Here is a 23,695-nt window from a genome sequence, read left to right as displayed (position 1 = left end):
CTTCTGGTCACAGTTATAAATTCCTATTGAAGAACATTTATATCAAAATAAAAGCCTCACTGAGTTTTAACATTTGACGCTGTATAGTAACGTGAGCTGCCCACTGCTCTTAATACTAGGATGGGTAAAATGCAGAGACTTAATGTAACTGTGTACTGTTCTGTACAATGTGTGACAATAAAAGTTGATTTTCAATTACATGTCATACAAAGGCACAGCTATAGGCGTTGAAACTGTAAAACATCTATAGGATGACTGACAGCAGTCAGTCCATGTTGAAATGTCATGATTCAAGTAACGTTAATGCTAATATGATCCTCACTGATATCTAGTCCACCAGAATAAAACGAGCTGAAATAGATTTTATTTTGAAGGCTCATGTAGCATACATCCGGTCTTATTGTGTTAACTCCTGCTAACGTGACCCAGCCATGGGACTCCGCTTGTTATTTGTTGGAGCGCTGCTTCCGCGTGCATCACGTGGCCGGTCCTCCCGGAAGAGACAGCATCATGGAGCAGACATCGAGCTGTAGAGGAGACAGAGGAGACAGATGAGACCGGTCCACCCGGAGAGACAGCAGTATCATGGAGCAGACAGCGGGCTGTAGAGGAGACAGAGGAGACAGAGGGGACCGGGCCACCCTGACAGACAGCAGCATCATAGAGCAGACAGCTGGCTGCAGCAGAGACCGGTCCACCCGGAGAGAGCGCTTTGACTGCCTGACAGATGCTTACAGATGTTTCCTGATGGGATCGTGTCCCAGCCGAAGCGCTGCGGATCTGGCTTGCGTGATATTGTCCGGTGTGTGTGGACCTGTCCCCGGCGAGGAGGAGGACAGAGAGTGTGCCAGCAGCGTGGAGCTGAGCTGCATCAGCGTGACTCTGGTGGACAAGATGACCTCCACCCTGACGTCCCGGAGCCTGTCTCCAGCAGTGACGTCATACTGCGTGGACATCCTGACGGTGTTGTTTCAGGACATGGATCTCATGTCACAACTTGTAAGTTCCCCCCCTCTCCTCAGGCTGACTGAAAACACCACCACATGTTAACATCGTGCGTGAGTTCTCCAGTGACCTCTCACTGTTCCACAGATCCTCCTGTTCCAGACTGAGGACCAGATCATCTCACATCTGGCTGCAAAGACTGTATCCACGTGTGTTTTCTATCAGCTCTACAGATCTGTGAGTTGTGAGGGATGTACTGTGTGTTTTTAGAGTCACTGAGGTTTTAGCCAAGTTTGCTTCGAAAACTTAAACAACTTTAACAAATATTGAGATTTTTAACAAAGACTGCAGTGGGCCATGTTGTGATTTCGATAAGATTTGGATTAATTGTGCAGCCCTAAAACTGTCATACAATAGAAGAACTGTCTAAGTTACGCTGGCAGTTCATTGGAATTCCGTAACTGGGAGCGTAGTATCTCGACTGTCAACACTGTCTCCACATTCCCTAGCCTTTACCAAAGTACATGAATTTACAGTCATATCAGCTCCTTTCTAGAAAATGATAGGAAAGTAAAGCTCTGTACATTCAAACAGCCTCTTCACTGTTTATTGTCATAGAAAACTGCATGAAGTAAATGACACAGTGTCATTAAACACATGCAAAAATAAAACAACCCTGCAGTGATTAGCAGTGGTAATTTGACCAATACTAACTTCATAGTATCTGACATGCTGTACTATGTTCCAGCAGTATATGTGTATAATATCTACTTTCCTCTCCCAGGGTTTAGTCAGTCCTGTCTGGCAGCAGAAATGTGTGCAGGTACTTTACAGCTCAGCCCCCGGTCCTGAGTTGGATTGCTGTCTGTGGTCACTGACTGAAATCTTAAAAAGACTTCTTAAAGGAGCTCATCAAGGTAAGACCACTTAGTTTTTTCATTCATTGCTATCTGCACTGAGTGGCTCGAAAAATTTGTTACAGGACGAATATTGAGAATGCAAACTATAGCCTGGTTAATACTGGGATTTTACTGATGGAGATGAGTTTAAAAATAACAAGGTGCTGTGTTAGCTGGGGCCTGTTCCATAAAGAGAGCTAAGAAAAGTGGGGCTTCAAGTCCAAAACCTGACTTGAATGAACCTAACAAATCAGGTAGAGATTAGTTTTATGTCGTAGAACAAAACGTTAACATGTCTTGAGCTTGTGTTAACCACGGACCTTATTTCAGGCATCTAACTAGAAACCCATTGACTTCAGATTTGAGGTTACCTCGCTAACCCCACCTCCTGCTTCATAGTACAGAGCCCTGGTTGCTCGCAGTTTGATCATTGTTGTGTTGTTGTGCCTAATCTTTCATTTTGAATGCATGTGTTTTCTTCCATCAGAGATCCTTGTGAAACTTCTGGCAGCTCTTGACTCCAGCCTAAGTGCTGTATGTTCAAAGTTTCTCCCTGAAGAGAGAGAAGAGGTAGGGCAGTGTTCGGTGGATCTTACCAGCAGCAGCAGACGCTGGGGAACAACATTCTGTCTCCTGCTGGACCTGCTGGAGGTGCTGACTGCATCCAGTTTGATGTGTGGAGCTGGTGTCTGTCTGAAGAGTCAGAGAATAACCCACCTTCGCTCCTCAGCACTCCTGACAACAATCAGCGGCTCCTCACAGTATTTTGTCAAAAAGCGAGCGCTGCTGCTTCTGAAGAGGGCGGTGCTCCGGAAGGCCGGAGAGGACTGGGCTTTAGGAGAAGTGCCGTTCACCGGGCTGAAATACGAGCACTTCAACTCTGATATGAGCACGCTGGCTCAGAGTGTGTTAACAGCGGTGGCTACTGACTGGTTGCAGAGTGTTCAAGTAGAGTCCGCCTCTTTCTTTGGGGGGACCAGACACGTCCGAGATGAGGAGGGTCAGAAACCAGACTGTGTGATGCTGAGAGCTGTCAGCCTGCTTCTTCTCAAGTCCATGGAGCTCCACATCCAAACAGCTGGGAGAACAGGTGAGGAAAATCTCAACACTAGTGCACATACAGTATATATCAGGGATGCACATCGGTATCGTGTCCGATACTGTGTACTCATACTCGCAAAACGGCTCCGATACAACAGCACCGATACCACTTTACGGTGGTGTGCCCGACCCCGCCGGGCCGGGATCCCACTTCATCCGGCGCGCACCGGCCATCACTTTCATTGCACCACGGGGTTTTGCTTGCACCCTCTAACTCGCATGTGCGTTAGACTCCTTGGTCCGTGTTTCAAGACGGGTCAGGCGGGTTGCAGACATCACCGCAGACCCCTAGCGCCTTTTACGTGGGCCGTGCCCCTATCTGGCGGCACGACACAGTTGGGGCGCGCTGAGGACAGTCCGCCCCGGTCGACAGTCGCACCGGGAGCAGGGGGCCCCTTTGTCCACGGTGCGGCGAGGTCCGGGCGGGGAGCGCTGTTAAGCTGCGCCAGGGGTCTGCGGCGATGTTGGCAACCCACCCCATCATTCCACATTAATTACCACGTTGCTTTGTAACTGCTGGATGTGCAAATAAGCAACTGTTTGCTGAAAAGCTGACCATATGTCGATGTTCTGTTCACAACTTTTTTTGGTTGCCCTCAAGCACCAGCGTCCTTAAGGGTCAGTAATGCAGTAAGAAGAGGAATTGTGGACAACCTGGCTGTATTACCACAGCAGGGGCCACACTCCTCTCAATATGAGTTGAGTGGTCATGCTGATACATCCCTGTGTCCTCTCTCAGCAGGGGCGGACAGTGCCAAAGAGGTTTATAGGTATCTGCAGAGTCTGTGGGGCTTCCTGAGGCGGTGCAGTGTCCAGCTGACCGAGGTCACTCACGGCTGCTGCTGGGTCAGCCTGCTGTTTGGAGAACAGGACGACGACATGATGGAGGCAGCCAAAGCTTTGTTTTCCATATTCCTCCATCACAGGTACAACACATATGCAGACGCATGTTTCATCTGTTTTCATCCACATGACATGCAAACAAAATTAATAGGAACAATGGTTCGGCTGATATTATTACCTCCGCTAAGGCCAAAGGCCTAGGAAGGAGGTTATGTTTTCACCGCCGTTGGTTAGTTGGTTTGTTTGTTTGTCCGTTAGCAGGATTACTCCAAAAGTCCGCTGGATGGATTTGAATGACATTTTTTTGAGGGGTGGGGTGTGGCACAATGAACAATCCATTAGATTTTAGTGGCGATACGGATCATGATCCGGAGTCAGGAATTTTTTTAAGGATTTCGATCAGCCAGAACATTAAAGGTCCCATATTATAAAAAGTGACATTTTCATGGCTTTTGTATTATAAAGCAAGTTTAAGTGCTTTATAAATACTGTGAAAGTATAGAAGTGCTCAATATACAGAGAAACACACACAACTCGCTTTCAGAAATTGTGCGTTTGAAACAAGCCGTCAGGATTTCTGTTCTGTTTGTGATGTCACAAATATACAATATTTAGACCTTTACACAGTTTTAAATGTGAAAATTCTAAATGTGTCTCAGTTTATTTCTTGTTGCAGTGTATGTGAATGACATCAGCTGACAGGAGGTAAATATCGACCCAAACTGTTGCTTAGCAACGCAATTCCTTTGAAATGTACTAAAACGGAGCGTTTCAGACAGAGCATGAATACAGGTATATTCAGACAGACAGAATGAGGAAAATAATGTTTTTTTTTTTTACATTACGGCATGTAAACATGTTATAGTAGAAACACAAAATACAAGTATGAACCTGAAAATGAGCACGATATGGGACCTTTAAGACCTCAGGGTATAACATTCGCAGTGTAGCTGATGACGCGTTGATGACGCATGACCCCGCCTTCTTCCTCCTTCTGAGAGCAGAGAGATACGTGTGTGTGGATATGTGGATGTGTGGCGAGACTCCGAGGTGCGGCGGGAGCTGCTGGCCGTCCGCGGTGAGAAAGAAAAAAGCAGTAGCTGACGGGATGAGAGACAACGTAGTGTAACGTTATACAGACATAACAAGGTACAGCCAGCTGTGATCAGGCACCTTGGCGGAGGTATGAGCTCTACGAGTGCCATTCTAGTTTTCAAATGTAATGGGGAGTGTAGATACAATTCTTCCAAAATATTGACAGTTGCTATTTCTCTTAGAAATAACAGACTCTGTGTGATGTATCAAATCTCTTTACTTCATGCAGCACAGAGAGAAGAACCATATGGTTTTTCTCTGACTAGACCAGGGGTCAGCAACCTGCGGCTCTGGAGCCTCATGCGTCTCTTTAGCTCCTCTCCAGTGACTCCCTGTAGGTTTTTAAAAATGGAAATAACTGTTTTTTGTTTACATTTTCATTTTTATTTATCAATGTTGTAGGTCTATGGTACGACGGTACGACGGAGTATTAGGGCCACACTGAGGAAAAAAAATAAATCTGAGATTCCGGGAATAAAGTCAGAATATTATGAGAATAAAAGTCGTAATATTATGAGAATAAAGTCATACTATTATCAAGTAGTAATTTTACGTGTTATTTTCTTTTTTTCTCGTATAGTTATGACTTTATTCTCGTAATATTACAACTTATTTCTCTTAAGGTTATGTGTATGCGTGTGATGTGTGATCCCGTGACATCGCGAGAATCCAGCTGTTGTGCAAGGTAACTTTAACACTCCCTTCAACCAGAGAAGAGTAACACGGAAATCTGTGAAATCAGCTGGTTGCAGTCCAGGTGAAGGCAGGTGTCGTGTCATGCTAACTGAACTGCTTGTTTCTCCCCGCAGACTGTGCTCTGGGTTGGATGACTTTGCTTTGTCGGAGGCAGCCTGCGCCTCTGGCTGTAACCCTCACTGCCACTTCCTGCTGCTGCTTCAGAGCATCTCCTTCGACCACAGCATCCTCCTCGACTTCCTCATCTCCACGGAAACCTGCTTTCTGGAGTACTTTGTGCGATACCTCAAGTACCTCACAGCTGACTGGCGGGGCTTCACTGCAGCATGTGGAAGAATCGGCTCGCCAGACTGTCATCTTTCACTGCAGCAGTCACTTCCCGCCTCATTTGCTGGTGATATGATAAAGGTGACAAATAAAGGTGAGCCAGATCCAGTTGAATACAGCTCCTTTGTCCAGCCCACAGGTGTTATTTCACCAGTCAGTTTGGCTGCTGGGTTTCACCTCGTAGAGTATGACAGTTCTGACCAGTCTGATCCAGAGGACATGGATGTTTCTCAGGACGAACCAGGGCTGTCTGTACCACCAGTACCTATCAGGCAGAAACAATACGAGTCATCTGACTCTGAACCTAACGCCACACTGGAAAGAAGACCAGAAGGGCCATCACTGCCGGTGTTACAGAGTGAGCAAACATCATGTCCAAACATGTCAGGACAGGTGACCTGTGAGACATTAGTCAGAGCAGTCCTCTGCATGTCAGAGCTCAGACTGGTGGTGACGAGGCTGCAGATAAAGAAACTCTTCCCATACAACCCGTCTTCACTCTTAAAGCTCTTAGCACAAGTAGAGAACTGTTCCTAGCAATCACCTCTGGTACATTTCAATAAATGATAAAGATATATAATATATGTTTTGTGAAGTGACTTAAAAGAAGAAGAAGAAGAATAATGCACAAACATGAGCTATAGATTGCTGTAGAAATGAGTCCTAAAACCTGGAATTGAGTTAGCATTTTAGCACTTCCAGTTCCCTCGTCTGGAAGTCAATGGGTTTTTGCATGGGTTTTTAAAGGTCCCATATTGTAAAAAGTGAGATTCTCATGTCTTTTATATTATAAAACAGGTTTGAGTGATATATAAATACTGTGAAAGTATCAAACCACTCAATCCATGGAGAAACACACACAGCCTGTATTCAGAAACTGTGTTTGAAACAAGTCGTTCAAGGAAAAACAAGGATTTCTGTCCATTTGTGATGTCACAAATCCACAATATTGAGACCATTTCGCAGTTTTAAACGTAAACATTCTAAATGTGTCCCAGTTTATTTCCTGTTTCAGTGTATATGAATGACATCAGCTGACAGGAAGTAAACATGGACCCAAACTGTTTCCTAGCAACGCAATTCCGTTGCCATTCCGTTGAAATGCGCTAAAACAGAGCGTTTCAGACAGAGGGTAAATACAGGTATATTCAGACAGACAGTATGAGGAAAATAATGTTTTTTGAACATTAAAGTATGTAAACATGTTCTAGTAGAAACCCAAAATACAAGTATGAACCTGAAAATGAGCACAATATGGGACCTTTAACACAAGCTGAAGAGATTTTAACGTTTTGTCCTACGACATAAAATACAGCAATAAATACCCCACTCATGAATTTTGAAGCCTTTGTGTCTTCAAAAAGGCGGTGGCTAAGTGAGACTACCAAATGCCATCACGCCAAACACTAGTCTGCCTTTATTTTAGCGGTGGTGACGTGAAGTCATGCAACCGTGGTGTAGTTCGTTTAATATAATGTGAGCTTTTTACTTCTGTCGTTTGCATTTACGCCTCAAAAATCATAAGAGTGGTGTTCATTCGTGGAGATTATCTTGTAGTATCTTCTAGTATCATAAAGGTGTGTTTGTCACAGAGTTGATTTTCTGCAATAATCCAAAACCCAATGGAACAATCCCATTGGCGTTGTGTCGAGGGATCCAGGGCGATGCTAACTGCTGGGTTGGCCTACAAAAATATGTCATCCCTGCAGCACACTGTAGTAATGTATGGTTGTTCAATTAACTGAACATTAATTGATAACTTTGATAATCACTTGGCCAAAAATCTATTAATACGGAGCCTCAACTCCTTCTCACTGCTTTTAGCCTGACACTTCTTTATATTACGCCAACAGTATGAGAAAACCGGTCGACAGCCACAACCGTAAGAGAAGACTTGACAATGATTGCCTTGACCCTTGAACAAGTACATTTTAAAGGTGTGGATGTTTTGGCATCATTGGGCAAAGATTCCATAATAACCTTTCAGCATATTGTAATTCATAAATATAATAATTGAGAAAACTAGACTTCTGCTCCTCCTCATGGCTCTGTTTTCAGGCTTTAAAAAATCTAGTCCATGACGGAAGACTTTGACCAATCACAGGTCATTTAAGAGAGAGAGCGTTCCTATTGGCTGTGCTCCGGCAGGTGGGCGGTGCTTGGTATTTCCTCAACAGATCTCAACATAGCTGCCGGGTGACAAACTCTGGCTGTATTCGAAACCTCATACTATACTAGTAGTACGTACCGATTCGGCCAAAATCTAGTATGTAGTATGTAGTATGTAGTATGTGAACAAAAGCAAAATCTCCAGTATGCCAAAAATATCCGGATGTCGTACTGATTCGGAAAAATCTCCAGTATGCATCGGACCAGTCTACCTCGCCTATTGTATCCCACAATGCAAAACGCTGGAACGCTACAGGCTACGGTTATAACAACAACAGCAGCCAAAAGCGGCTCGTTTTTTACATTTTTCGTAGCTATTTCATCACTAAATTCACTTCTGAAAGTTTTAGAGGCGAGAAATCAACTGTGTAGATTTTGAATGTTGACAGTTTTATGATATTAGATGGCGAATTGAACATTTGTTCCACCGTTTTCAGAGTTTAGAAGCTCCACAAACTGCTGTGACAGCTAGCTAGCGCCTGCAGGGGTCGCTACCTCTCCAGTCAGCAGGTAGTCACGCTCACAGACCGCTATGAGCTGGAGCTCTCTAGCGACCGGTCTGTAGACGAGAGGCTTTTATTTCCTTGTTGACGGATAGTTTGTTTAAATATCACAACACAGATGTTCATTATAAATTAACAGGAACATGTTTTTATCTGACTTTTTGGAGTTGAAAAGCTCCACAATCGCCCGCAGGCGCAGCTCGCTGGAGAGACGGCCACAGAGCAGCAGAGTGGAGAGGGAAAGACGGGGGCAGAGAGATTCCTGCTGAGACAACATGACCCTTTTTAACATTCCTCTAATATCTGGAGGGAGATCAGTCCACTGTTTAGTTGCTGTAACTGAAAAAGCAGTTTGAGTAATGTAAATTTTGTGGATCAATATTTTATATTTCCCGTCTCCCCTCGTTGATGATCCTGTTTGTCTGACTTCATTATGAGCTGTTAGAATAAATAGTTTAAACCTGCAGTATCTTATAAAGTAAACTAACAGAACATAAACAACTAAATCAAAGTTGTATTTTACGATAATATTGTAATGTTGGTACGAGTTCTTTTTTTGGTCCAGTGCTTTAAGAGCTGGTTTAAAGGCTACATTCTGGTCTAGCATACTGCTAAATACATCACTTTAACCGTCACATACTGCATACTACTGAGGAACTCAGGATGCAGTATGTAGTATGTACTGTATACTGCGTTCGTCAGTAGTATGTAGTAGGCGGTTTTGAATACAGCCTTTCTCATTCTACAGCTAAACAGTACACTTCAAGATGTTTCTGAAAACATCTGAGGAGAGAAATAGGCATTACAGTAACAGCATATTGATTCATATTTGATCAGCGATGCCTAATTTGACCGTTTGATCGGAGTTCGCGAGTGATTGACAGCTGCTCAGAGACGGCAGATGGACAGCAGACCCCAGATCAGCTCTGACTGCTTGTTTTCCTCCGGTCTGTGAAATCCTACAGATGCCGTTAGGAGCACCGGAGGACACAGAGAGGCACCTGACTTTTTTCAGATTACCTGTCTCATGCACTACTGTCACGTTATAGCAACTGTTTTATAAAAACAACTTTTTTTTAATCATATTTGCTCCATTTCTACCCACTGCAGCTTTAAATACCAGATTGGGAGCATCTCTTGGCACTCAACATGGCGACGACGAGCCGCAGCTAACGGTGCTAACAACGCTAAACAGTGCGAAAAACAGAGAAAGTGTTGACAGAGATAACCGTGTTTACTTGAGGGGAAACCAGAGGCTGGGTGCTACACGTCCATGACAGCGCCGTCGGTCGGGACGGCGTTATCAGCTGTAACCGCCGCATGAGAGCAGTGTAGAGCGGCTGCCGCTAGCTAGCCGGTGGGGCACGCTCACATGCACTAACATGCACTAAAAGCACATGCGGCCGGCCCAGCTATGTCAACAAAGCGAGGAGAAGCTCAGATTACAACACACACGGGGAGAGAGACTTCATTCTCTGCTCAGGTAGCCATTACTCCTCTCCATCTTTACGTAGATGATAGTTGTTTGCTGCTATATTAAAGCTCTGGATATTGTATAGAGCACCTTTAACCTTTGGTTTGTTTTTGTTGCTAGCTAGTTAGCTCCCCCAGGTGGTCGTTGTTGTTACTAACGTAAAAGTTTCTAAACTCCAGTTCTAAGGATCAACCATCTAGGAGGTTTTTGTTGTACAGAAAAGGAAATCATATGCTTGATTCAACTAATCAAGAGCCCTCAGTGGTTAAATCTGAGTTTCATCCTACAAATACAACCAGTCAGGTGGGTCCTGAGGACTGGAGTCAAGATTAGAACCACTTAGTAGAATGTACATGGACACAAATCAGACAAACAAACCGTTTTATGGGGACTCATTTTGTCATATTTGATCAGTGGTGGAATGTATTTAAGTACATTTACTCAAGTGCTGTACTTAAGTATAATTTTGAGGTACTTGCAATACACTTGAGTATTTTTTATTTTCTGCTACTTCATACTTCTACTCCACTACATCTCACGTTTGAGACCCATTACGTTTATTTGATACCTTCAGTTAGTAGTTACTTTGCAGCTTCAGATCAATAATACAAACTGTAATCAACAAATACATTATGATGTATCATTATGGATAAAGATACGACTTTATTGATCCCTTGGCGAAATTCACATGCTACCGAGCAATATATATATAGGGAAAAATGAGCCCCAACTTTACCAGCTACGACATTAAAGTGATGGACACATTAAAGCCTCACTAATTATAATTCAATGATCAAATATATATTTTACTGAAATGGGTCATTCTGCATAATGCATACTTTCACTTTTGGTACTCATACTTTGTACCTTTAGATGGTCACTATGCCCATTTTCAAAATTCATCCATGTTATTCCTATATGGTCTAAGACAGTACAAAAAGTATCAGTAAACATGAACAACTCTCTCCCAAATCCAAAAACTAGAGTGCTAAAACTCAAATTTGTGATGTCCTAGTATATAAAGTGTGGAGCTGCTCCATAGACAATGAATTGTTCTAAATGACACTGAGAGCACCCAGGGGGATGTTCTGAGTATGTGGGTGCATTTTCTGTTTCACAACTGACAACACTACAATAGAATAAAGCTCATTTGGGTATAAAAACATTCTGTGGGTCCATAAAATCAGTCTCCCGTTCATCAATCTGGGAACCTATCAGCAGTCGGTCCGATGATGGATAAGCCTCTGGGAGCAAGGGGCTATACAGTATTTCTGGGGTTCAGGTGTAGCCAACGGATATCTGGCCAAGACTTCCTTTTCTGCTCATTGTTTACAGTCCAACTAGCAACTTGAGACTTCTACATGTGAATACAGAGTCTTTTCATAGAGATTAGATTACCCAGTCATTGTCTATGGAGCAGCTCCAGAGTTTATACCTTATGACATAAGTTTGAGACTTACTTCTCTTATTTCTGGCTTTGAGAGAGAGTAGCGCATGTTCACATATCAAATGAACTTTCCTAGGCCATGGAAATTACATTTAGGTGCTCTTCCCCTCAAAGTAAAATTTGACTTTATTACAACTTTTACTTGTAACAGAGTATTTCTACTCTGTGGTATTACTATGTTTACTGCAGTAAAAGATCTGAATACTTATTCCACTGCTGCAAACCAGACACACACAACGCACAGCGTTTTTCTCGACCCAGCTTTTTATTTGAGGAATTGATTTCAGAGCATTTTACTTCTGATGATGGTTGACATCATGGTCACTATTTAAAGCCAGACTAAAAGTCATGTCAACTTTCTCCCATGTACACGGTCTACCCAGTGTGTAGTGCTGTGGTGGGCTGCTGAGATGAAAGGCAGTCTGGTAGATAGTGTGTCATTGTTAAGGCAAAAGCCAAAATGTTAAGATAAGTGATTATTATTTAATTTTTCATATCTAAGCTGCTCTTTAAATATCATGTGTGTATTGGTAGGTCAATAATGAAATATTGCACAAGAGGGCAGTGCTAAGCAGCTGAGTTCACCTGAGATGGAGGAGGAGATGCCAGGTTCATTGATCGCAATTCGAACTTCCAGGGATCCAGGTGTGGAAGCTCTAAACAGGATTCAGACCTGCTGGGTCTCTTTGGTGTGTGACTTGGTAGACATTTCTGCAGGGAAAATGTGTAAAGCTGCAGGAAAATAGGGCTTGCATCAGCATATAGATGACCTCAGAGACGCTATTGGTATGTATAAGAGTGATAATGATAATTTGTAAACAACATGATAGATGCTTATTATTAATAATCTGTTTAAGAACTGTGGGGGTGCGCAGGTTGCCGGTGATTTATTTATGGTCAGCGATGTTTGGAAGTGCTGCGCGCTTGTATGTTAAATGCGCCGATAAATGATTTAATTTAATGATTTAATTTATTCGGCTTGAGTTGTGTTAATATTTTGGACATTTTATGGTGTTGTTAACTGGTTGTATTTGACATTATTATGGCGTTTAATCAGATGGTTAATATATAATGCAGTTAGGTAATAGTGTGTTTTGTGCTGATTATTATCAGTATAAATTGCATGTATGCTTTAGGGGATATATTATAGTCGAGATTTATTATTTCTTAATTGTACTGACAATTAACCTGATTTGTTTGAGCGTGATTAATAATAATACCTATTGCTAAATTACTGTTGATTTTGGTTTGTTTGGAGGTAACAAAAGTAAGAATTGTGATGATGTTGATGAAATGTGAAGTAGATGAAGGGAATCGAAATTATCCAGCAATTTTTGTTCATAATGACAGTATGGTTTAATTTCTCCCTCATTTAGTTTTTTGTTTTCTTTAAAGGATATCAACCTAGCAACCTTCAAACAAAGTTCAACATCAAAGAAATTCAGTGTTTGCATTGCTAATGACTTTAATAAATGCAAGAGAAAGGAGTGAGTCGTCCCGTGCGTCCTCTGTGGTACTCTAAGCCATTTTCGGGTTCAGGTGGATGTTGAACAGAAGAAAAGCCCAAAGAACTCGACAGTCACACATTCATCATTCTGCACAGGGAAAGACAATCATCCAGGTGAAGTAACAATAAGCAAATACATTTTTGAGTGGAGGGGGACTTTCAGTTGAAGCAACAAAGCTAGTGTGTTAGCTAAAATAATCTTAATTTACTTGTTTCCACCCCACCCCCGAGCGTTCAGCTGCATTTGATGGTCCTAATCAGCAGATGGAGTTTGGAGTGCCACCATGACCCGACCCCGGATACGCAGAAGATTGCTCAGTTGTCATCATGTGACCCAATTATATGGCTGTGTATTGTCAAGAATCTGGCGATACGATACGTATCATGCTACAGGGGTAACGATTCAATATGTAAGGGATAATGTACAGCGATGTGAAGCAACGCCCTGTCGGGGATTCTTTCACAACAATGACCCGCTAGCTGTACATTATCCCGCTTATTACACGGCTACTTACTGAAGAAATCAATATTTTGACACAAAAACGGTCCTCCAGAGTCCGACATCTGAACTGCTTCCATAGCAACGGTCTGCTATACATAGCAACGGTCTGTTATACAGAAATTACAGACCGCAGAATGCTGTGATTGACCAATCAGAATAGAGTATTCAGCACAGCCGTGTAATAAATTGCGATACTGTAAGCAAGGTGATATGTGATTTTTTTTAAATACATTTTTTAGGAATACTGTAATAGTATAAAGAATACACCGCCATATGCATAACTTCTGAGTAAAAAAAAGTGTACTTTTTTTATGCAATCAGAACAGTGGGATCTGCATCTGCATTTATCACAGTCTCTGTAGCATCAACATCATAGCACGACTTTGAGAGGGTGCATAGCTTTGCAAATATAATAAAGTATTGACTGAGTTAATCTTTGCATGTAAACTATTAATTAAAAATTGATACAGTATCACGAAATAAAATATTGCATTATTCAATTTTTTTCTATATTTTCTTACACCCCTACCTAATTATGGAACTTGAGTCCCGTGATAACAGGTGGTCAACAGGCTGTTAAACCTGCATGTATTACTGTTGTATAGTAATAACATAGTAAATCTCCTCTGTGCTCCAGCAGTGATGATCATTAGTCACCAACATCTTGCTCAAACAAGGCAAGAGCAATCACTACTGTGGCGATATCAGTCACAATGTGTGGTGGACAGATGTGAAACAACGAGAGAGCAGTAGAGCAGACTGTTGGAGGCCTATAGAACAGCAATCAGGGTCCATCAGCCATTAAGAGCACTGTGCCTTTTCCAATACAACTTTATTTACATTTCTTGTCATTTAACTGTCCATTAATGTTGTAAGTAATTCTTAATTTTAAAGAGTTAGTGGTTAGCAAAACCCAAAATAGCTCTTTATGGCAACATCAGCATGACATATAGAGCAGAATACTGGCACAAACTATTCCAGCACCTTCATTACGACTATTGATACAGCCACTGAATTAGTAGCTTAACCGGTATAATGTCATAACAGATGATATTTTGACAAGTCATAGCACGAATACCACCGGTTATATTGTTAACATTAATGATGGCTGTATTCCAATGGGACATCATTAGTCTTATTAGTTCCACCTGGGCTATTCCTGCTATAACAAGTCAAAGTGTCTGCAGTGGAAAGACTATTAGAAAGGCCGGGTTAAACTGTTGGCTGACTTTGGCATGTAAATATAGCCAGTATTGAGTTCATGGACCACCACTGGTGATTGATTAGCTACTCATCATCTTCATACAGGACTTCATCTATGAGCACATCGTTGTCGTCCACAGGGACGTCCTGACACAGCTGCTCTTTGAAGGCCAAGGCGATAGTGTAGGGCTTTCCTTTGGGGTGTCTCATGCAGCGCTCCAAGTAGGTGTCATAGAAGCCCTTCCCTCGTCCCAGACGCTTCCCCAAGCGGTCAAAACCCAGGCCAGGCATCAAGATCAGGTCCAGACCTCCTTGAGAATGAGAGCAGACAGTCTAATCAGTGATAAAGGTCTGGAAAATGCCGTCACTCAAAACAAACGGTAGCTGGCCGGCCATAGTGAGCAGAAACCGGAAGATACAAAAGAGCAGAAAACGGCAGAGGGTCGGCGTGGATACGACTTGCACCCAGCGTGGTAAACACTACACATCCAGTAAAGTATGGAAACACTTTGGGTTTCACACATTGCAGGAAAAGCAGAGCTAGACAGAGCAGAGCTAAAGCTGCATGCTAACTCTGTCATGGACAGGAAACGTTATCGTATCGCGGTAACGTTGCAGTTGAGCCGGCCGTCGCTCTCATCTTCGTGGTCAAATGGGCCGATGCTACAACTGTAGATCACCCATATACAGTACTGACATTTATGTTAAATGCATTCAAACGAAGCCAACGGGCTCAACTCCTACGCTCAGCTTTCAAAATAAGGTGTTAACAAAGGGAACTGTATATACTACGGGTGTGACGAAATATTGTGCCACTAAATATCGCGATATAAAAACGTGACGGTATGCATCGTCAAGATGAAAAACTGAATCGCGATATCACGGCGTAATAGTAGTACGTACGTAGCGGCTCCGGGGCTGAAGCTGCAGCCTCTTGGTGATCAACACATGCGCAGTAAAATCTGGTCTGCCCTCGCCGAAATTGAACCAATCGCAGGCTTCTGTGTTGGCGCTCCACACACATCAACACACACACAGCGCAGTCAGTGAACAGCTGATCAGAGAGGCCGCGGTGGAGAGACGAGTTGACGCTACGCTCGTTGCTGTTAGTAAGTGCAATAAAACTTTGCGAGTGTAAAGCCAAGATACGTTATTACACCTGTTCAACAAGCATAAACACGATGAAACGGTTAAACATGGAGGAAAGCAACATTTCAATCTGCTCTCTCTGCTGTCTCTCATCCTCCGCTGCTAAGTTTACACAAGCAGAGCGCGTTAGCTCGGCGGCTGACAGCCGTTAGCTCGGCGGCTGGCTAACAGCCGTTCCCTCGGTGGCTGACAGCCGTTAGCTCGGGGGCTGGCTAACAGCCGTTAGCTCGGCGGCTGACAGCGCGTTGGTATCGTATCGTATTGAGATGGTGAACCCAATATTGTGTATCGTATCGTGAGCTGAGTGAATCGTCACACCCCTAGTATATACAAAATACATCTATGGAAATAAGATTGATTGGATTATATTCACCAGAGGTATGAAACATTACATGTCCCTTACAAATTAAAAATAAAATACTACTAATTTGTGAGGGAAATGTCTTTATTCTTTGATTTGTGGGTTGCTGAAAAAAAAAAAAAAAATAATTCCTGACAATGACTGATATATTTGACTTCAGGACATCTCTGACTAAATACATGCTGAAAATCAAACAATCTTACTGTATTAATTTAGATATTTTCAAAAGTTAAAGACCCTACAAGTGTATGATTCAACTTTTCCCCATGGTCTAGTGTTAAAAAAGATAACAAAAATCGCAATGAATTGTAAGACAGTCAAGGACAGATACAAGTGGTGAACTCATAAAATCGTGAAATGACCACGACTTCTTGACGTGCCGCCACCACAGCTGGTGTGTGTGTGTGTATGTTTGAGAGAGCGAGAGAGAGAGAGAGAGACAAGGGGAGAGGAGGTGGACTATTACTCACACTCATCCCGGTACTCGTTACTCAGAACGCTGATTTTCAAAAAGTCCACTAACAGCGCTGCATTTTCCATATACCCATACAGACGTTTATGGGCTTAATGAATGAACGAATTAATGAATTATCTTTATTTACATTGCGCTTTTAGTTGAATTGATTCAGTAGAATGTTAAATCTTAAAGCAAGAGGGTCGCAGGTTCAAATCCGGCTGGCATAAGCGGTTACGGATAATGAATGAATGATTAAGTAGATTCATATGATTTGAGTCAAATGATTCACGTTTTGTTATTTTTGGCATAGGTTTCATAAATAATGACACAGGTACTGCATTTAGCATTAAAAAAATATGCTCCAATCATAACATGACAAACTGCAGCCCAACAGGCAACAACAGCTGTCAGTGTGTCAGTGTGCTGACTTGACTATGACTTGCCCCAAACTGCATGTGATTATCATAAAGTGGGCATGTCTGTAAAGGGGAGACTCGTGGGTACCCATAGAACCCATTTTCAGAGTTGGTACCAATGGATTCCTTACCTTTTCTGTATCATATGATACCAGTATCTTCACTCTAGCTTTAAAACTCAGCAACAACCAGCTACAACCTCAAAATTGCAAGTTGCGAAAAGGCGTTTTATAGAAATTAGTGGTGTTAAAACGAATCAGCTGTATTATAGCTAAAAGCTGGAGTCGTCTTGAGAATAAACATCAGTGGAGAAGAGGTGTGTGACCTGTTAGAGGTTCAGTGTGTAGGATCTGGTGGTATCTATCGGTGAGGTTGTGGATTGCAGCCAATTGGAGCCTCTCCCGTGTGCCAAGCATGTTGCAGAACCACGGTGGCCAACGCAAAAATGTGAATGGCCCTCTCTAGAGCCAGTTGTTGTAAGAGTAGCGTACCATAAAACTGCAATTAATAACCCGGGATTTTATTTGCTTCAATCACTTAACTCAACCTGATTTGAACTTGGGACAGGCCTTTAATTCCTTTCGCTGAAAGGGAGGAACACACCTAACAGGGCAGTCAGCAATCAACAGCACCATAAATCTGAAGGAATTATACTTTATTGGTCATGGTTTCTGTAAAATGAACTGTGCGATGAAATTGTGGTGAATCTAACCGATCTAACGATTGTCAAAACGTGTCGCCACACCGGCGAGGAAAAGGGATTCGACGTCCAATTGGGGCTCTGCTTTTAATTGAAGTTTTACGGAAGGTCACTTGGAGCAGAGGTAGGAAGTGAGTGATGAAGCACGAGAGAGAGAGAGAGAGCTGCGGTGACGGCAGCGAGTAACGTTATCGACATCGGCCAAAGCAGGAAAAGTTAACAGAGTTTGGTTTGTCCGTTCTGGGCTACTGTAGAAACATGGCGGTGCAACATGGAGGACTCAGTGAAGAGGACCCGCTCCCGATGTAGAGGTAAACGGCTCATTGTAAGGTAACAAAAACACAACGATTCTTATTATCAGGTGATTATACACTAAAGAAAACATATACTTATTAATATTATATTACATTTCTGCCAATCACCCTAATTGTTACACACTGGTCCTTTACCAGCAATATGCAGATTCATTTGTAGACTGTGTAGATGATGATGATGATGTGTGTGTACATGCTGACCTGCAGCCAGTGCTTCCTCTCTGCTGTTGTCCCCTTCAGCAGGCTGTCGGATGTTCCATGATGTCAGAGGCAGCGTCTCCATGTCCTGCAGGCTGTTGAGCTTCAACATGTCCATATGGCTGCTGCCGCTGCTCTCATATCTGGGAATGAAGCAGCTTTTACCCCGTTTAAACACGTCTTTGAGGATTTCCTCGGTGCGCACCTCATCGTCCATGCTGAGAAACACTGCGATCCTCTTACAGGACACATACTTGGGGTGTCTGAACAGCTAAAAGAAAATGCAGAGTAAGAGAAATTTAAAATCGTCAGCGCCCAGGAGCATGGGGGTCAAAATAAATAAATGAAATGAAGATTCTTATCTTCCATGATTGATTCGTAAATATTAAAGTTTCAATATTGTGTGTAACAAACATTATAGTTCCTCCGCAGTGAATGCGCTATATTAGAGCTGTAACGATAAGTCAGTTAGTCAAATCATATATATATATATATATTCTCGTTATCTTGTTGCATTGATTAAGGTGACCAAAATGGATTATACTACTTTTCTATTGAACTATTACTGGAGCAGATTTTACATTAATTTGTCTGTGTATTAAAGTAGTAAGATGTCCTTATATTTAGTTGTCATTTCTCAAACACATTTACTTTGCAGGGGGCAAAACTGACTTTTATAGACCAAACACTTCCTGAATATGGACCTGCAGACATCCAAAAGGGGCAACAGCTGCCAGATGTCGTGCTGGAAGGTTTTCTATGTTGTAAGGTCAAATATCAGATATGAGATACAGCACTTCTACAGTAGGTCTTACTGTAATTATAGAAACATGTTATTTCCAAACATTTGTTGTTAGGTACAACTCTATAACATGTTTGTAATTTAGAGCATTATTGCTATAATAATACTGTGAACAGTGGACATACTGGAAAGGTGTGTTAACAGTGAAAAAAACGTTGGCTATGACCTTTTGTTGAAACCGGTGTTTGTATGCCGATGAGTTTTAATGGATACTATTCAGTTGGCGTAGTTCCTACGTGTCCTGAACGAAGCACGACTGACGTAGGGCTGCAGCCAGTGATCAAGTCAGACAGAAATCTAATCGGTGTGCATTGAGCGCCGATAGGCGCTGATCGATTGTCTGCAGACCTTGGTCACCTCGAACGAGCCATGTTGTGAACAAGGTCTATATGTCCCACACCAAATAGTGGCGATAGGTATGGAGGACGGAACCTGCCAAAATAAAAAATAAATGAATAAATAAATGACTCAATAAATAAATATATATGTCGATAAATGTAGCAAAAATAATATTAAAAATAAATGTAGCCATTAATTAAAGTGGCAGTAGGCAGTATATTTTTGGCATCATTGGGCAAAAATTCTATAATAACCTTTCAGCATATTGTAATTCAAGTGTTCTGAGAGATAACTAGATTTCTGCTCCTCCTCATGGCTCTGTTTTCAGGCTTTAGAACATCTAGCCCGTGACGGGAGACTTTGACCAATCACAGGTCATTTCATTGAGAGAGCGTTCCTATTGGCTGTGCTCCGGTCATGTGACCGGAACTTGCCGTTCCTTCACCAGATTTCACAATGGCGGCAGCGTCACAAACTTTCTCATTTTACAGCTAAACAATACACTACAAGATGATTCAGAGAACATCTGAGGAGAGAAATAGACATTAACGTAACAGAATATTGATTCATATTTGATCAGCGCTGCCTAGTTTGACCGTTTGGTCGGCTCTCATAGACAGCAGATGTACAGCAGACCTCAGATCAGCTCTGACTGCTTGTTTTCCTCCGGTATGTGAAATCTTGCAGATGCCGTTAGGAGCACCGGAGGACACCGGAGAACATAGAGGAACATGATTTTTTTCATGTTACCTGTCTCATGTACTACTGTCACGATATAGCAACCGTTTTTTAATCATATTTGCTCCAATCTCGCCTACTTCAGCTTTAACTGATAAAATGTGACATCAATTTATATTTCTGTTTTAATTCCCTTATTTATTTACTCTTGTTTATTGTTTATTTTCCCTTTTATTTATTTATGCATTTATTTTTGCACTTATATTTTATTTATTTTTAAATGTATGAATTTATTTATGTATTTATTTATTTATTTCTGCACGATTATCCCTTTGCATTTCACCCCTTATTTATTTCCCCCAAACTTATTTATTTCCGTATTCTTTTCTTTATGCATTTCTGCCTCATTATGTAAATGAGGGGGCTGTCACTCAGCATGTGTCATCATGGGGTCAGGATGCATGACTATATGCTAGTTAGCTAGCTAACAGCGTCTGCTTCTGCTTATCTACCTGTCTTCATTCCCGACTCCGTCCAGCGAGTCGTTAGCCTGCTGCTACTCCCCCTGCTGCTGCTTCATACCGGTACAGGTGTGCAGATCCCCCTCTGAAGCTGTTGTGCAGACACAATGTCAGTCTCCGGAAACGCCAGAAAACGCACCGTGCAGCGACAACGGCACCCTCACCATCGGACACGCCGCTGAGCCCGATGTCTCTATCATGAGACTCGGTGCCGTGCAGAGCGCCCAGCAGTCTAGCCTTTGCCATACCGATCCGGGCTCGAGCAGAGTCTGGATGCCGGTGTCACTGAAAGGCGCAGCGGTTCCCAGCGGCGTCAGCCTGGAGGTTCCCACTCAAGCTAATCCTCGGGTAGTGGACTGGTGGTAGGTCTGCAAAACAGTTCAACTTCAGACGGCTGATCTGCACTCCTGTACCGGTATGAGGCAGCGGCCGGGGGGGGGGGGGGGCAGCAGGCCGTCGACCCGCTGTACAGAGACGGGAATGAAGACTGGAGTGCAGCTAGCTGGCTAGCATATAGTCCATCTGCATCTACATTCTGAGCCATGCTGACCCCATGATGACACACGCTGAGTGCATAATGAGGCAGAAATGCATAAAGAAATGTAAAAAAAAAAAATGTATAAAGAAAAGAATACATAAATAAATAAATATAAAAATAAATAAGGGGTGAAATGCAAAGGGAAAATCGTGCATAAAAACATAAAAAAAAAAAATACATAAATAAATATATACTTTCAAAAATAAATATTAAATAAATAGAAAAAAAGTGCAAAAATAAATAAATATATTTGAAAATTAATAAAAAAATGAATACATAAACAAATTAAAAGGGAAATTACGGGAAGAGTAAATAAATGAGGGAATTAATACAATGATAAATAAAGAAGCAAATTAAAACAGAAAAATCTGTTTATGTCATATTTTATGAATTAATATATCGCTAAATGTATTTTTTATATTATTTTGCTACATTTAATGACATATTTATTTATTTATTGATTGATTCATTTATTTTTTATTCTGGCAGGTTTCGTCCTCCATACATAGGGAGTCTACAGTTACCAAGGCCAACAATATGATAACGTAATAGTTGATTTGATTATCAGCTGTTGCATTACTGTTACTTACTGTCACTTCAAACTTCGGTAAGAGGAGCTGGACAAACTTATAATCAATTGAGCATGATTCAACACCAACATTACCTTATTTCAACCCACAGCCCACTTTAGACATGACATTGTTTACTGCCAAGGTGTTTTATTGTTAGAGGACCAAAGGATCGCAACATTTGATCTAAATGAGATCTTCATGTTACTAAAGGTGTACGAAGAATTATAAAACTGGACCTATGAAATCATTAAAAAAAAGTGTTTGGCCACAATCAAACAGCTGTTTCTCGTGTGGAAAAGTGTCGGTGGGTTTTTAGTATTAATTGGTCACATAGCTATCAGATCTGACAGGCTGCTCTCCACCATCAGATCCTCCAGTCTGCGGTAACTGTCCCTGTTATCTTACCTGCCTCGACAGCACCAGAGACTGTCGGTGTTTCTCGTCGTCACTCAGCGCTGCGACCCGTCGCTTGATCTCTCTCCTCAGAGCTTGTTTAGCAGCCCGCAGGGCAGTGTTACGGTTTAACAGGCGACCCTGTTAACTGGCGACTTTCAGCCGAATGAGTCTGTGGTTGTCGTAGTTACGGCAGCTGTTGAAAGCAGGAAGAGAATACGTAGCTGTCCTCGTGAATGCCTCTTTGTTTAGTATTTCATTACAATGTTTAAACATACCGGATTGGTCTTTGGAGCTTTGGAGTCTTGTTTGTGGAAACGTGTCCGCTATATTCTGCTCGCGTTCGAAACGTTGCTTGTTATGATGATTATGTTGAAAACATTAAGAGCAGCGTCGCTCTTCCTGTAAGCTAATAAAAGTTTCTAAATACACATATTCGTCTTTGGAGCCTGTTTTAGTAAACATGTGTCACGTAGAAGAACTCTTCATCCCTTTAAGAAAAAAAATATGAATAAAAATGTCAGGTTTTACGGGATTCAAACTCATACCAAAATCACATCTTGTGTGACAGACGGGAGTTTCCTCCAATGCGCCACCAGCACTGGGATGGTCACAGTTTAATGTCATATTTATCTCAAATATCATCCGCTAAGTAGTCGCTCTGAGACGCAGAAGGCAGCCAGATTAACTTGTGACCACACTGTCCGTGTACTTCAGACCATCTGATTTACAACACAAATAAGTGTCTGTTTATGTTTATGTTGTTGTATTCACCTGGAAATATTGAAGATTGAAGATCTTCTTCGAAAGAAAATGTTTTCAAACCAAAAAGGCACTGGATTGAGAATTGACCCAGACAACAACACAGAAGTCAAACACTGAAGTTATTTTTATTCAGGAGAGGCCAACAAATTTCACTTGTAGCCAATCAATCTGCAAAACATATGACCCTCTCAAGGGGAAAACATACTATTTACACAAAGGGAGAAGAGGCAGAGAATATTGCAGGGAGTACATGATGTTAATGTTCACAATATATGCATCCATTTTTGACATATGGATTGTCCGTGTTATATTTTCATTATATTGTTACTCTGTACACACACACACAAACACACAACATCTATTGCACGTATGTACATTCTGCTACTATTTAATATTATATTCACAAAGCAGCCATTTAACACAGGTTCTTTCTAAGATCAATTATATATTTATGTTAGTAGCTATTACATTTAAAAGTTAAGCTCATCAGTTATAGAAAACATACACTAGCCTATAATATATAACCACAAGTATATGATTACCCAAACATATACCCATATGTGATTGTTGACCATACATGGGCCACATGAAGTTGCCTGGTTCAAAATGGGTGAACCCATCAAACCAAGCCTTTGGCCAATCAGCACATTACCACCAATTTATGGAAACATATATAAAGGTTGTGGAGAAGTTGGAACTGTGTTGGAAGTAGGGAGAAAGAAAACAAAGAGACACAAAATAAGAACTGAGAAAAAAAATGGATGAAAAACTTGTAAGAGAA

The 23,695-nt window shown here is 41.9% G+C and overlaps 3 protein-coding genes and 1 long non-coding RNA gene across 14 annotated transcripts in view; 2 read left to right on the top strand and 2 right to left on the bottom strand.

Annotated features, from left to right (window-relative positions):
• LOC119501836 (serine/threonine-protein kinase Chk2-like) overlaps window positions 1-23,695 on the bottom strand; it is an 80,714-nt gene that overhangs the window by 13,180 nt on the left and 43,839 nt on the right. The gene's annotated exons all lie outside the window — the stretch shown is intronic.
• lins1 (lines homolog 1) lies at window positions 442-6,488 on the top strand. Of its 2 annotated transcripts, none has more exons than XM_037792602.1 (6): window positions 442-999; window positions 1,093-1,182; window positions 1,730-1,862; window positions 2,332-2,934; window positions 3,688-3,871; window positions 5,693-6,488. In XM_037792602.1, the coding sequence occupies exons 1-6, from the start codon at window positions 586-588 to the stop codon at window positions 6,441-6,443; spliced, it is 2,175 nt and encodes a 724-aa protein (XP_037648530.1). In that variant the 5' UTR covers window positions 442-585; the 3' UTR covers window positions 6,444-6,488. The 2 variants fall into 2 exon arrangements, with proteins under 2 accessions (XP_037648530.1, XP_037648519.1); XM_037792591.1 differs by having other exon boundaries at window positions 3,685-3,871.
• Window positions 7,171-19,265, top strand: LOC119501916. Its single transcript, XR_005209949.1, has 3 exons — window positions 7,171-7,459; window positions 17,318-17,319; window positions 19,253-19,265. It is a non-coding gene; the product is annotated as an uncharacterized LOC119501916 (long non-coding RNA).
• LOC119501901 (5-formyltetrahydrofolate cyclo-ligase-like) lies at window positions 14,322-22,287 on the bottom strand. Its single transcript, XM_037792671.1, has 3 exons — window positions 22,162-22,287; window positions 18,310-18,577; window positions 14,322-15,022 (listed from the first exon to the last, which is right to left on the bottom strand). Exons 2-3 carry the CDS (start codon window positions 18,521-18,523, stop codon window positions 14,796-14,798), a joined length of 441 nt encoding a protein of 146 aa, XP_037648599.1. The 5' UTR covers window positions 18,524-18,577; window positions 22,162-22,287; the 3' UTR covers window positions 14,322-14,795.

The sequence above is a fragment of the Sebastes umbrosus genome, chromosome 2 (genome assembly GCF_015220745.1).
Source record: "Sebastes umbrosus isolate fSebUmb1 chromosome 2, fSebUmb1.pri, whole genome shotgun sequence".
In the NCBI taxonomy this organism is placed as follows: domain Eukaryota; kingdom Metazoa; phylum Chordata; class Actinopteri; order Perciformes; family Sebastidae; genus Sebastes; species Sebastes umbrosus.
This window is presented reverse-complemented; position numbering and strand designations above follow the sequence as displayed.

Excerpts from the sequence above, each read along its gene's own strand:
- lins1 (XM_037792591.1), top strand. The coding sequence starts at position 586 with ATGGAGCAGACAGCGGGCTGTAGAGGAGACAGAGGAGACAGAGGGGAC. Across the intron at positions 1,000-1,092 it reads TGGATCTCATGTCACAACTT|ATCCTCCTGTTCCAGACTGA; the intron begins GTAAGTTCCCCC and ends ACTGTTCCACAG. Across the intron at positions 1,863-2,331 it reads TCTTAAAGGAGCTCATCAAG|AGATCCTTGTGAAACTTCTG; the intron begins GTAAGACCACTT and ends TTCTTCCATCAG.
- LOC119501901 (XM_037792671.1), bottom strand. The coding sequence starts at position 18,523 with ATGGACGATGAGGTGCGCACCGAGGAAATCCTCAAAGACGTGTTTAAA. Across the intron at positions 15,023-18,309 it reads AGAGGAAGCACTGGCTGCAG|GAGGTCTGGACCTGATCTTG; the intron begins GTCAGCATGTAC and ends CTCATTCTCAAG.